Source organism: Perognathus longimembris, chromosome 1 (genome assembly GCF_023159225.1).
Source record: "Perognathus longimembris pacificus isolate PPM17 chromosome 1, ASM2315922v1, whole genome shotgun sequence".
Classification (NCBI taxonomy): Eukaryota; Metazoa; Chordata; class Mammalia; order Rodentia; family Heteromyidae; genus Perognathus; species Perognathus longimembris.
In genome coordinates this window covers 130,054,116-130,067,133 of record NC_063161.1, presented here as the reverse complement: position 1 = coordinate 130,067,133, position 13,018 = coordinate 130,054,116, and the positions used below count along the sequence as shown (strand labels likewise).

The 13,018-nt window shown below is 43.2% G+C and overlaps 1 protein-coding gene across 1 annotated transcript; it reads left to right on the top strand.

Moving 5' to 3' along the window:
* Positions 1-4,412: 4,412 nt before the first annotated feature.
* Positions 4,413-12,331, top strand: Fam205c (family with sequence similarity 205 member C). The gene is made up of 5 exons (XM_048348201.1): positions 4,413-4,556; positions 6,402-6,447; positions 6,961-7,021; positions 8,185-8,291; positions 12,009-12,331. The coding sequence occupies exons 1-5, from the start codon at positions 4,413-4,415 to the stop codon at positions 12,329-12,331; spliced, it is 681 nt and encodes a 226-aa protein (XP_048204158.1).
* The last annotated feature ends 687 nt before the right edge of the window (positions 12,332-13,018 follow it).

Here is a 13,018-nt window from a genome sequence, read left to right as displayed (position 1 = left end):
ATAGCTGGAGATATGAAGACTTTACTGCCAGGTGAAATTTAAGAAAAATATGTATTTCCCCACTTTGGTACTATATGAGTTACAGAATTTTACATTATAGTTTGAGCTGGTTAAGATAACAAAATTCCCAAACAACTCTGAATAGCAAAACTATCTTTAGTAGGAAGTCAAAGGGAGAGAAAATACACCAAGAGCTCAAGGTCTTTATCCAGCAATTAGAGTTTAGTTAGGATACAAAATGTCCTCCTTTGTACCTTTTTTTTTCATCTTTTCAATCTTTTTATATCTTATTATAATTTTGTAGAAATAAATACAATATTTGGTAGAATTCACTAGTGAAGAAACATTGTGATTTACTGGAGATAAGAGTCTCACAGACTTTCCTGCCGGCCTGGCTTTGAACTGTGATCTTTAGCTCTCAGCCTCCTGAGTTGCTAGGATTACAGGTGTGAGTCATCAGTACCCGCTTTACTTATTTATTTATTATGCCAGTCCTAGGGCTTGAACTCAGGGCCTGAAAACTGTCCCTGAGCTTGTTTTTGCTCAAGGCTAGCACTCTACCACTTGAGCCACAGTGCCACTTCTAGCTTTTTCTGTGTATGTGGTACTGAGGAATTGAACCCAGGGCTTCATGCATGCTAGGCAAGCACTCTACCACTGAGCCACATTTCCAGCCCCTTTAGTTATTTTTTGGTAGAGTCATGCTTCTAGATCTAGGCCACCTTGGACCATAATATTCCTACCTATATCTTCCTCCTTGCTGGGATTATAGGTATGAGCCACCATACCCAGCTTGTCTTTTGAAGGAGGGCAATGCTAACTTCCCTTTCCCCTATTTTTGGACCCACAATCCTCCCATCTCTGTCTTCTGAGTAGCTGGGATTCAGGTATGAGCCATCACATTTAGCTTGAGAAAGTTTCAATAGTTTGTGTTTTCTCTATCTTAGTCCAATTTTTACTGTTATAGCAGAATTATTACAGATGAAGTTACTTTTTTGTGTGGCAGTCATAGGGCTTGAACTCAGGGCCTGGGCTCTGTCCCTGGGCTTTTTTACTCAAGGCTAGTGCTTTACCACTAGAACCACAGCTCCACTTCCAGCTTTGTGATTGTTAATTGGAGATAAGAGTCTCACACACTTTCCTGCCCAGGCTGATTTTGAACCATTATTCTCATATCTCAGCCTTCTGAGTAGCTAGGATTACAGGCGTGAGCCACCAGCATCCAGTTGAGGTTAGTTTTTAATTGTTATTATGAAGGCGAGGTGCAGAAGGGTTACAGTTACGTACAGTTATGTACAGTTACATAAGACATTTCTTTTTGGACAATGTCACTTCTTCCCTCGCTTATTCCTCATGTTCCCCTCCCGCTCCCTTCCACAAGTTGTATAGTTCATTTTCAACATAGTAAGGTTAATTTTTCAAAAACCATAAACTTATTCTCTCATTTCTACAGGCTAAGAAGTCCAAGTTAAAGTACCAGCATTTGATAATAACCAGTTGCTCTATCTTCATATGGCAAAAAGGGCAAAAAAAAAAGAGAGAGAAAGGCAAAAAGGAGTTGAACATTGTGTCCCCATATGACAGAACAGAAGAGAGAAAACTCTGTCCACAGCCCTTCAGATCATGGCAGCAACACCACCCAACACTCACACTGGAGATTAACTTTCCTAATACACAAATTTTGAGGGAACATATTCAAACTACAACAGTCCACTTCACTAAGTTGTCAATTTACAAACATGATTCTAAGGTTTATTCATTTACCTTCTTTATGTCTTCTCTTTCCCTTATTTTCCTATAACTTCTTAGAATATGAAGGATTCTGTCTTTATGAAGATTTCCTCTCCGTGAGGTGTGGTCTTTTAGCCTGGCATACGTCAAATCAAATTTCTTCCATAAAAGAAGTTCATGTCTCAGAAGGTGAACCAAATTTTGAATGAGAGGATATGTACATAGTCTAATCAAGGCCTAATAATAAAGAATTGCTGGGTTTTAGAGACCAGTTATTTACAAACACACATGGATAGCCTAGTACCCTATAGTTTAAGGATTAAGTTTAATACTTAATATATAGGTTACTGGACTTTATATGTTTTAATTTATTAGGTTTAGAGTGATGCCAGGAAATATGTTTTTGCAAGCCACCAGAGATTCTGACATGAGGTCAGGATCAAGAGCCACTAGAACAGATAAACTTTATGCAGTTCCTCACCGCCAGGCTGCACAAGGCTTGCAGAAAATGTTCAATGGGCATGTGCTGCCCTCTAGTGCCCAGAAATTTTGGGTCTGGGAATGAACAAAGATGCTGTAGCCTAAAATTAGTGATGTATGTCTATCCCAGTACCTTGGTACATCTAAAGTGTTCACTGGTATTTTCTGACTATAAGACACCATCAAATGCCTTCCAAAGGCTTGTATGGAGGCAAGACTCACACGACTAGCATATCTGTCAGGATTTTTTTGTTAGAAAGCTGTATGACACATAACACTGATAGTCATGAAGAAATTCTACCACAATAATTGTCATTGCAGCATTCTAATGGAAGTAATAACTCCAGTAAAATTTCCACAAGCAAATGAGAAAGCCTCCTCTACATCTGGCTATCCCTCCCATGTTACAAAGGCTTCCCATATGCTTTAATCTCTCTTTTGTTTAAAGCATGAGTTAAAAGTGTTGGGTGGTGTTAGAGGCATACTCTCATGTCACCAGGGGCAATGAAGTTGACATGTTGTTCACACTTCTGCTCAAAAGTGTCACATTGGTTCCAGTGGTGGAACTAATGGGGTTGAAGGGGAAATTCTGTCACACCTAAGGATGTTCAAATTCAGATTTTCAAAAGTAACTCATAGTCAAAACCATGCTGGATTCAACCAAAGATTCTCAAGTTTGACAACTTTTAGTCAAAAGTCTTGGCAGTAACATCTTCATAAACAAGCCAGATGCCATACGTAAGATTAGCGGAGGCTACGCTGGAAGATGAAGCCTTGGCTAGCACCAAAGGTGAGCCCCATTCATGTCTGTCTACGTCTGTCTTCCTCGTGTCTCAAACTAGACCACACAACCTTTGATGACTGAAATCCTTTGGTTAATACTATCACCCATCCTTTAATTTGTTCAATTTCTTTCTGTCTCATCTCAATTTCCCCACTCTATGAAATTTTTCCAGCAATGGGGTGGTGGTGGTGGTGGTATTTTGGGGTTTGAACTTAGAGCCTGGGTGCTATCTTTGAGCTTTTTTTTTTTTTTTTTTTTGGCCAGTCCTGGGCCTTGGACTCAGGGCCCGAGTACCGTCCCTGGCTTCTTCCCGCTCAAGGCTAGCACTCTGCCACTTGAGCCACAGCGCCGCTTCTGGCCGTTTTCTGTATATGTGGTGCTGGGGAATCGAACCTAGGGCCTCGTGTATCCAAGGCAGGCACTCTTGCCACTAGGCTATATCCCCAGCCCTCTTTGAGCTTTTTTTGCTCAAGGCTAGTGCTCTATCACTTGAACCACAACTCCACTGCCAGAAATTTTTAGAAGTACAGTAGCTTTGTGCTTTTCTTGCCATATTACATTATCCTCTTCCTGAACCTTTTAATTCTGACCCACTCATCATAGCCTGTGACATCAGAAATAGGATCCTGAGACTCAATAATATGATGCCTTTCCTACTCTACTGTGCCTACTGTGCCTACTGTGTGTGTGTGTGTGTGTGTGTGTGTGTGTGTGTGTGTTTGTCAATCCTATGGCTTGAACCAGGGCCTGGGTGCCCTCCCTCAGCCTCTTTGTGCTCAAAGCTAACACTCTACACTTGAGCCACAGCACCACTTGTGCCTTTTTCTGAGTGGTTTATTGAAGATAAGAGTCTCATGGACTTTTCTGCCCAGCATGGCTTTAAACTGAGATCTTTAGATCTCACCCTCCTGAGTAGCTAGGATTACAGGTGTGAGCCACCAGCACCCAGTTATTGGGTGCTTTTTAGTGATCTTCCCAGTAAAGATAATGTAGTTCATGGAATTCCTTTCCTTTGACTCACCTGCCTCTCTCCCTCTCTTTCTCTTTCTCTCTCATGCTTTCAGTGAGCATAAAGGATCAGTAATCTGGGGTTAAGGGCCAGGCTACTGAATTATTAGAGAGCTAAGCATGGTACAGAGAAGAGTGAGCATGAAGGGGTATATGATATCTGTGATTGTGGCATCTCTTTTTCTAAGCTATACAATCTAGACACTGGATGGCCATGTGAGCTTCTTTAAGACACACAAAGGTCTATAATGCTGTTCCTACTTTGTGAAATGGAAGGGTTTTGTGATGTCGCTTGGTAGCCTAGATCCATCTTCTGTGAGGCAGAGATGACACGGTCTAGAATCTGGAAACATTAGGTTCTAACACCCAGGAAGGCCTAGCTCGAGGGATGGCTAATAAGATTTAGATCATGTTGGGCCCTACCTTTGTTCTGTGGGATGTGGGATCTCCTTTATATACTTATGGATCCATCTTCATTATTGCATTAATTATTTGGCAAGTGAAAAAGAACCGTCAAGAATTAAGAACAGAACATATTAAGACCTGTTGCCAGGTAGGTTCTATGACCAGGCCTAAATGGACAAATCCCCAACAAGGTTTTATCTCTAGTCTTGACCCTTGATGTGTGTGTGTGCACATGTGCGTGTGCATGTGTACATGCATGTGCGTGTGTTTGCCAGTACTGGGGCTTGAACTCAGGTCTGGGAACTGTCCCTGGGCTGCTTTTGCTCAAGACTAGGGCTCTACCACTTGAACCATAGCATCACTTCTGTCTTTTTCTGTTGGTGTGGTACTGAGGAATTGAACCCAGGGCTTCATGTATGCCAGGCAAGCACTCCACCACTAAGCTGTATTCCCAGCCTAGGTTAGTAGGTTTTGAATTCATTTTGGTACTAGGGTTTGAATTCATGGCCTGACACTTGCTAGGCAACTACTGTAAAACTTGAAGCACATCTCAACCCCTTTTTGGTTTTAAGTTATTTTTTAGACAGGGTCTTACTTTGTCTCTCAGGGTCCAGGCTCAATTCATGATCTTCTTGATCTCTGCCTCCCAGTAGCTGGGATTACAGGCACAAGCCACTATACTCAGCTGATTTGTATGTTTGTTTGTTTGTTTTTGCCAGTCCTGGGCCTTGGACTCAGGGCCTGAGCATTGTCTCTGGCTTCTTTTTGCTCAAGGCTAGCACTCTGCCACTTGAGCCACAGTGCCACTTCTGGCTGTTTTCTATAAATGTGGTGCTGGTGAATTGAACCCAGGGCTTCATGTATACGATGCAAGCACTCTTGCCACTAGGATATATTCCCAGCCCGATTTATATGCTTTTTTTGTGTGTGGGTTTTTTTTGGCCAGTCCTGGGCCTTGGACTCAGGGCCTGAGCACTGTCCCTGGCTTCTTTTTGCTCAAGGCTAGCACTCTGCCACTTGAGCCACAGCACCACTTCTGGCCGTTTTCTATATATATGGTGCTGGGGAATTGAACCCAGGGCTTCATGTATACAATGCAAGCACTCTTGCCACTAGGCCATATTCCCAGACCAATTTATATGTTTTGATGATGCTAAGGATTGAATTTATTTATTTATTTATTTTTCATTTTCTTTTTTTTTCTTCAAATTTTTATTATCAAACTGATGTACAGAGAGGTTACAGTTTCATACGTTAGGCATTGGATACATTTTAAGGATTGAATTTATGGCTTAGTGCTTACTGAGCAAACATGACCACTTGGGCTAAGCCCCTCATCCATTTTGTTGTTAAGATAGGGTCTTACTTTGTCTAGGTTGGCCTCAAACTTGTGATCCGCTTCCCGAGTAGCTGTGGGACTACAGGAATATGCCACTGTATACAGCACTCCTTGACACTTCTTAGGATTTCTTCTTTGGGTCTCAGAACAACTAGTTTGGGTCATGAGCCTAGCTAGTGGCCACCTTAGAGTCTTTGATAACTGAAATCCTTTGGTTACTACTATTGTCCGTCTTTTAATGTGTTCAATTTCTTCCTGTCTCATCTCAAACTCCCCACAGAATGAAAGAAAAAGGCATAGAGGGATCTGGGAATGTGGCTTAGAGGCAAGGTATTTTCCCAGCATGCATGAGGCCCTGGGTTCAATTCCTCAGTACCACATAAACAGAAAAAATAATAAAATTATAAAAATAAAAGCTGAACTGGAAAGAAGTATATGATTCATGTTTTTTTATAAAAAGGTATGGAGGAGCCTTAAAGTGAGCCAGAAATAAGTATAGAAGGAAAAGACTGGGGGTAAAAAAGACAAGATTTGAAAGGAAAATAGGAGTGTATGAAGTTGGAAAACAGAGAAGTATTGGGACATGTTTATAGAATTGGTATCATTTTAGATATAAAAAATATGCCAGTTTCACATTCTGTTTTTGTCTTTAAGCGTCACCGAAAAGTCAAACAAAGATCTAGAGACAGAGCATCAAAAGGTAAAGTCGCTATCTCTCCTTAGACTCCCTTCCACTTGGGTGAAGGCCCCACAGAGCCCAGCACTCTGTGAAACTTGTGCCAGAACCCAGATGCTTCTAATCATTGAAGGCTTCAATGACAATCGCTAAATGGAGGTTTACTTGGGTGGGAATCAGAGCCTAGGAACATTCCAAAAGTCTTTCTCTTGCTTTCCCAAAAACAAAAAATGAGGAAGTAGAGATGTTACTGTGTTTGTTCTTTGCTAGTTTTACAACCCTGTACAAGTCCCTTCATCTCTCAGTCTTCTTCTTTACATCATGGGTTTAACACTAACGATCCTGCCTCCCTTATCACATGGTTATAAAAGATCAAGATTAGCTATGGGATAGCATGTTGTGAATAGTACAGCTGCTCACAGATGTGACTTAAAGCATTGATTCAAGATTTTCAGTCTCCTCTCAAAGGCCTTCAGCTTCCCATAGGGTGTGCTGAACCTTTTCTGTTCTACCTAACACTGTGTCCTGGTTCTTCAGCTAAGATGACATCCCAAGAAGAGGCAGAGAAGCTTCGGAAGCTGCTCTCTGTCATGAAAAGGTAATCTCTTGCTCTTTTCAATCTCCCAATGCCCAGTCTGGCCCATAATGAATTCTTGGCCTGGACCAAAGCAAGGATGAGGAGAGGGATAATGGCTGGGAGGGAAGCATACCTGGAGGAGTCTGGATATCTGGTTGAGAGGGTTGTTTAGAGCAGAGTGAAGTTTAGACGTCTGAGGAGGGAAGAGTCATCACCCAGTTCTCCTCTGTGCTTGGGTCACAGTAGCTCTGCAGTTTGGAATTGATAGTGCATAACTTGTAAAAAACAACAACATTATTGGCATTCATGCAACTATGAGACAAGTTATCCAGTTAAGAGAATGGATTTTACATGAAGAAGTTGCCCTGTCATAGTCTCTATAAAATTACACCTTTCCAAGGGCAGAGTACTGAGAGGCATGGCTGGAAGCTGCTGACATTATGTCTTCTGGTCTGTCTTCAGAAAGACCCCTTTTGAGGCCAGTCTCAGGCCTATCATCTTCTCTTCTCCTTAACATTTCTAGAGAGTGGAACTGATTGTCAATGGGTATGTATAGTAGCAAGGGCATCATTCCCCACAGTTTGAATGTACTGATGCCTGGGCTTCGGGTGTTTTTGCTCCAAGTAAAATTGATACAGGCCCTACCTGATGGCATCTCTCTTTCTCTTTTTTTTGTGCCAGTCCTGGGCCTTGGACTCAGGCCTGGCTTCTTTTTGCTCAAGGCTAGCACTCTACCACTTGAGCCACAGCGCCACTTCTGGCCGTTTTCTGTATATGTGGTGCTGGGGAATTGGACCCAGGGCTTCATGTATACAAGGCAAGCACTCTTACCACTAGGCCATATTCTCAGCCCACCTGGTGGCATTTCTGATGATGCCATATAACTAATCACTTGGCTCCTTCATCTACCTGGTTCCTTTCTCCTAGCTCAGTGTTTCAACAGTGTCATCAGAGAACTGACCCAGGTCCCAGCTGTCTCTGAAGGTTGTGCCTGTGCCATCTGATAAGTTGTCTTAGATCTTATCCCACATACTCAGCCCAACCCTCTATACCAAACCAGGCACTCAGGAGGTGTACTTCTAGAACTTGTTGGGCTGGGGGGTGGTCACTATAGCAACTTCAGTCACAGGCTTCCAAGGAGAAAGATGTCCCCCTGTTAACAGTTGCCATGTTTCCCTACCCAGCCAGGGCTGGCTTCCTCAAGAGGGAAGCGTGCGGCGGGTCCTGTGTGCAGATCCTGGCTGCCAAATCTGCAATGCCATGGCTCTGGAAATTCAGCAGTTGCTGTCTGGTGAGAACAAGACCTTCCCTTCTTTATCAGGGCCACCACAAGCCCATGAGTGGTCCAGGTCAAATAGGTCTTTAAAGAAGAATCCTGAGCTTTGTTCCCAGCCCTCCAGAGAACATTCACCTGTCCGGAGCCACACAGTGCCACCATTAATGGATCAGAAATCTTTAACTAAGGCTACTGACCAGCCAACTTGTGCTATTAGTGTCCAATATCACTGGCCTGATTATCTCCAGCAAGGGCAGGGATTTCAAGTACCAAGCACATCTCAGGATTTGGGAGCTCTGTCTTCTTCGAGTCTTGAGGAGCCTGGAATTCCTGTGAGTCAGCATAAGAGGAAGAAGAACAACTCCACACCTGTCCTGAAGAACCAAGGTCAGCAACGCTAAATGAGAATTCCCAAACCTAAAACACCCTCCTAAAACCTCACATCCTTTCACCTGTGACTACTATGTGTAAAAGTCCAAAGATATCTTTAAATAGGAGGATAGAAATGCATGTGTTTCCACACTAAGGACTCCCATGATCTGTAGGATAATTCTGATGGCAGCTTGAACCCCACAATATCCCCCATATTTTCAAAGCCTACAAAACAAACCATCATTTCTTTGGTGTTTGCTGAAAAGATTTCATTCCCTTCCCTCTGGGGTCTATGGATGGTCAGCCAGTTAACTATAGAGCAGAAATACCATTTAGGAGCAAATTTAAACCCTATTCCATGACTCCAGCTCTATCTCCCCCACCTTTTGGCGTTTAAGTGTGGCTCTGTCCATTGCCTAGAGTTCACACATGGCTTTGGTGTGCCATCTCTAGGTAATATTCTATAGTTTGATATTTTTCTGGTTGCTTATAGATATGACCCCACCACAGGGGAGCCCTGGGCCTTTTCTCGTCAATGGTTTTCCTACCCTTTTGTACTGCTGAAAATTTCCTCCATTGCAGTGAGTCCCATCTTCTTCCTCCACATTCCCAAACCCGGGCTTTTCCACTGTCAATAAGCCCAGATCAATGTCTCACTTCCAACCAAGTATGAAGCCTTGGTATAGCACCTGCTATGGAGGTGCTATATCCTGTAAGGTCTACCAGTTTTCCAGAGATATTTGTAGATGCAATGTAAGTTCTAATACCTTCTGCAGCCTGTGACAAAAGACCCAGTCCTCAAGAGGATTGATCTGTTGTCCTGGATCATGCAAACAGATAGCTAGAGTTCTACCTCTAGAAGTAGTGGAGATGGCTGATTGATCATTTCTGGGGCTTCCCTGCAAAGTTGCCTCTGCCCAGGAATAGCCTATCTTTGATCTGATCTGATTCCCCAGAGGCCAGTGAGGATAGGAACCTATGCTGATACACTGATACACGATGGCAAGCAGGGTCAGGCTACAGTTGCTTTTTCAGGCCAAAACAATGTAGCAGAGCCATATAGATTACAAATGTGGGAAGATTGTTAGGGCATCATCCCTGCCTCCCTTTGTAGTCACTGGGCTACAAATCACTTGGTAGACAGTACTCCGGGGGCCCTGGTAGCAACTTGGTTCTCCAGTCTTCTGGAAGGCAAGCCCCTAAGCCTGGAGGCAGAAATCAGCTCCCTACACAGACCTGGAAGTGGTTCCCTGAACACAACAGGCCTTGGCCAACAGTAAGAGCTCTCACCAGATGCTATTACTGATGGCCCTGAGCTACCTGTGCCTTGTCTCAGGGAACCATTAAGAAACTGGAGATGAGTTTTCCTTCCTTCCAGGGCTGCCTTTTCTCTATTTTGTGTGTCTTTCCAGCCCATGCGCTGGCAGTTATTAGCTAATCTGTTAGCTAATCTGTAATATATAATTCCTGAGCCCATCAGAATAAGTCCATCTTATCTGAACAGCAATATATTAAGTGTGGGGCCATCCAAGATGCCAGTATTCAAGTTGTATTCAAGGTGCCAGTGTAGGAGACTTTGTGCAGGCAGTATAAAAGTGTACAGTATAGTGAATGGAGAAGGCTAGCCAGACAGAGCCTGACATCCCCTAATTACTCAAGGCACTTACTCTGTCCAAACGAAATTTCAATCTGAAAAAACAAATTCTTAGAGATACATTTTGGGAAGTCTCATAAAGACAAAAGACTCCAGGGAACAAAATTTGGCCACGTGGAGGAAACAACCACTGGAAAGCATTGTTCCAGAAGCTCACTACCCAACCAACTATCCCACATCCCCAGATACAGAATGACTTCTTAAAAGAAGACCTTAAAAACAACTAAAGACAGTACAACAGAGCTGATAGTAACCTAGTCCCAAAATTCTGTCCACTAGGCCTCCAAGGTCTCATAACCAGTGAGGCCCAAATACTTTGTGTATAGAGACCAAAATGAACAACCCTGTAAAATCCTTAGGCCCTCACCCAGGAAAGCAGCACAGAAAGGGCAGTGTAGTACCAGTACTTTCCCTAGGCACAGGAAACACTCTGCACGGGTTCAGGGGCCATTTGGGAACTTCTAAGCAGAACCTCAGAACCCCTGGCTTCCAGATGTATCTCCAGACTATTTCTTTTCTTCTTCTTTTTTTTTTTTGCCAGTCCTGGGGCTTGGACTCAGGGCCTGAGTATTATCCCTGGCTTCTTTTTGCTCAAGGATAGCACTACTTGAGCCCCAGATCCACTTCTGGCCTTTTCTATATATGTAGTGCTGAGGAATTGAACCCAGGACTTCATGTATACAAGGCAAGCACTCTTGCCACTAGGCCATATTCCCAGCCCCTCCAGACAATTTCTTTGTCTTTCTTTTTTTCTTGTTGGTCATGGGGCTTGAACTCTGGGCCTGGGCTCTGTCCCTGAGCTCTTCAGCCCAAGGCTAATGCTCTGTCACTTAAGCCACAGCACCAGTTCCAGTTTTCTGGTGGTTAGTTGGAGATAAGAGAATGACGGACTTTCCTGTCTGGGCTGGCTTTGAGCCATGATCCCCAGATCTCAGCCTCTGGAGTAGCTAGGATTACAAGGCATGAGCCACAGGTACCCAGCCTCCAGGGTATTTCTCAGGTAGAACTTTAGCCAACATAGCTGCCTTCATCAAGTAGAAACTGGCAAGGATTTGGCTACTCTGCAGAATCACTATCTCCATTCTCTCTGCTTGTTATTTCATGCCAGCACTTTCACCTCCAGAATTCCTTAAGAACAAAAAGGTTAGATATGAGTGAATTGAATGTTGATTAGAGAAAGTGGAATGGTATCACCCAATAAGTCCCTGTAAATAAATTCCTGCAAATGTCCAACCGAAGGTGCCCAGGCCTTAAAGGGCCCAATTATTGGGCCATCATTTGATGGGACAAGTAAGTCCAGTATTTGAAGGAGCCACATTTTTCAAATCTAAACTTTTTTTTTTTTTTTTTTTTTTGGCCAGTCCTGGGCCTTGGACTCAGGGCCTAAGCACTGTCCCTGGCTTCTTCCCACTCAAGGCTAGCACTCTGCCACTTGAGCCACAGCGCCGCTTCTGGCCGTTTTCTGTATATGTGGTGCTGGGGAATCGAACCTAGGGCCTCGTGTATCCGAGGCAGGCACTCTTGCCACTAGGCTATATCCCCAGCCCCTCAAATCTAAACTTTTGAAGGTCAAATGTTTCAGGGCTATGGTTCATTGGGGAAAAAATTGGTAGGGGCAGAATTTTTAGGACCACCTTTTCTAGGGCCAAGAATCAGAGGGTCTGGTAAAAGGAAAGGCTACACTTACAAGATCTCTACTCTTCCAGAAGCCCCAGAAGTTGACTTGGAAAATAAGATGACATTCTTTTCACACTGGATTAACCCTGAAGTGAAAGGTCAGAGGCAAGAGGCCCCCATTCCTTCCCAGAAGGCGGAGACAGTGACCAAAGCCAGGTCAGAAATTGAGAATAAAATCGCCAACAAAGTCCAGGATTCAGAAGTTCCTTTGGAGAAGAGAACAAAGAGCTCCAATGTTCTTTTTCTCCCTACTGAGAAGAAAAGCTTGATCTTCTACGATGCCCAAAGTACTCCTGCCATCAGCTCAAAAAGTTTTGCTAGAGCTCAGCCAGTCCTAGGGTTGAACCCATAACAACTATTCCCCAAAATGTCCACATTTAACTCACACCAGAAAAACACATGAAATCTATCTCAGGTCTCAATTCTCACTTCAGCAGAAGGCACTGGTTTATGTAAGGAGAATATCCATTCCAAGAAAAGGAGCATGTCAGTTTCCAAACCTTAGCATTCCCTTGACAAGGCTAGTCAACATTCATGTAGCTGATGTGTGGCATTCTCCAAATATACTCTATACCTAAAGCTAAGAGCCACCTGTTTGTGTCTCCTTGCTTTCAGTGCTATATGTGAAAATGGTTGTATAAAATACTTCCCATGTGGTATAGGAGCTTAAACCTACATTCAATTTCCAACTGGTTAGCTTTTCATATGACTTCTCCTAGCCACAGTGTGAACTGTGGATAAAGGACTTAAGCAAAAGACAAAGGTTCTTGTTTAAGGTGCATTGAAGATATGTCAGCTTGAATTCTATCACAGTTTCACATGATATGCATGGGTCCTTACTAACTTAAGGAGGCATTTTTTGTGTTTATCAACAGCACATAGAAAATATAAATGTTAAAAACAAATGATAGGATATCTCCTATTGTTTCCCTGTTAATGTGAGAAGTTTTTTTTGGGGGGGAGGGAGGAGGCATTTCTGAGGATTGAACTCTGGGACTTGCTCTTGTTAAGCAAGTTCTTTACCATTTGAGCCATTCCA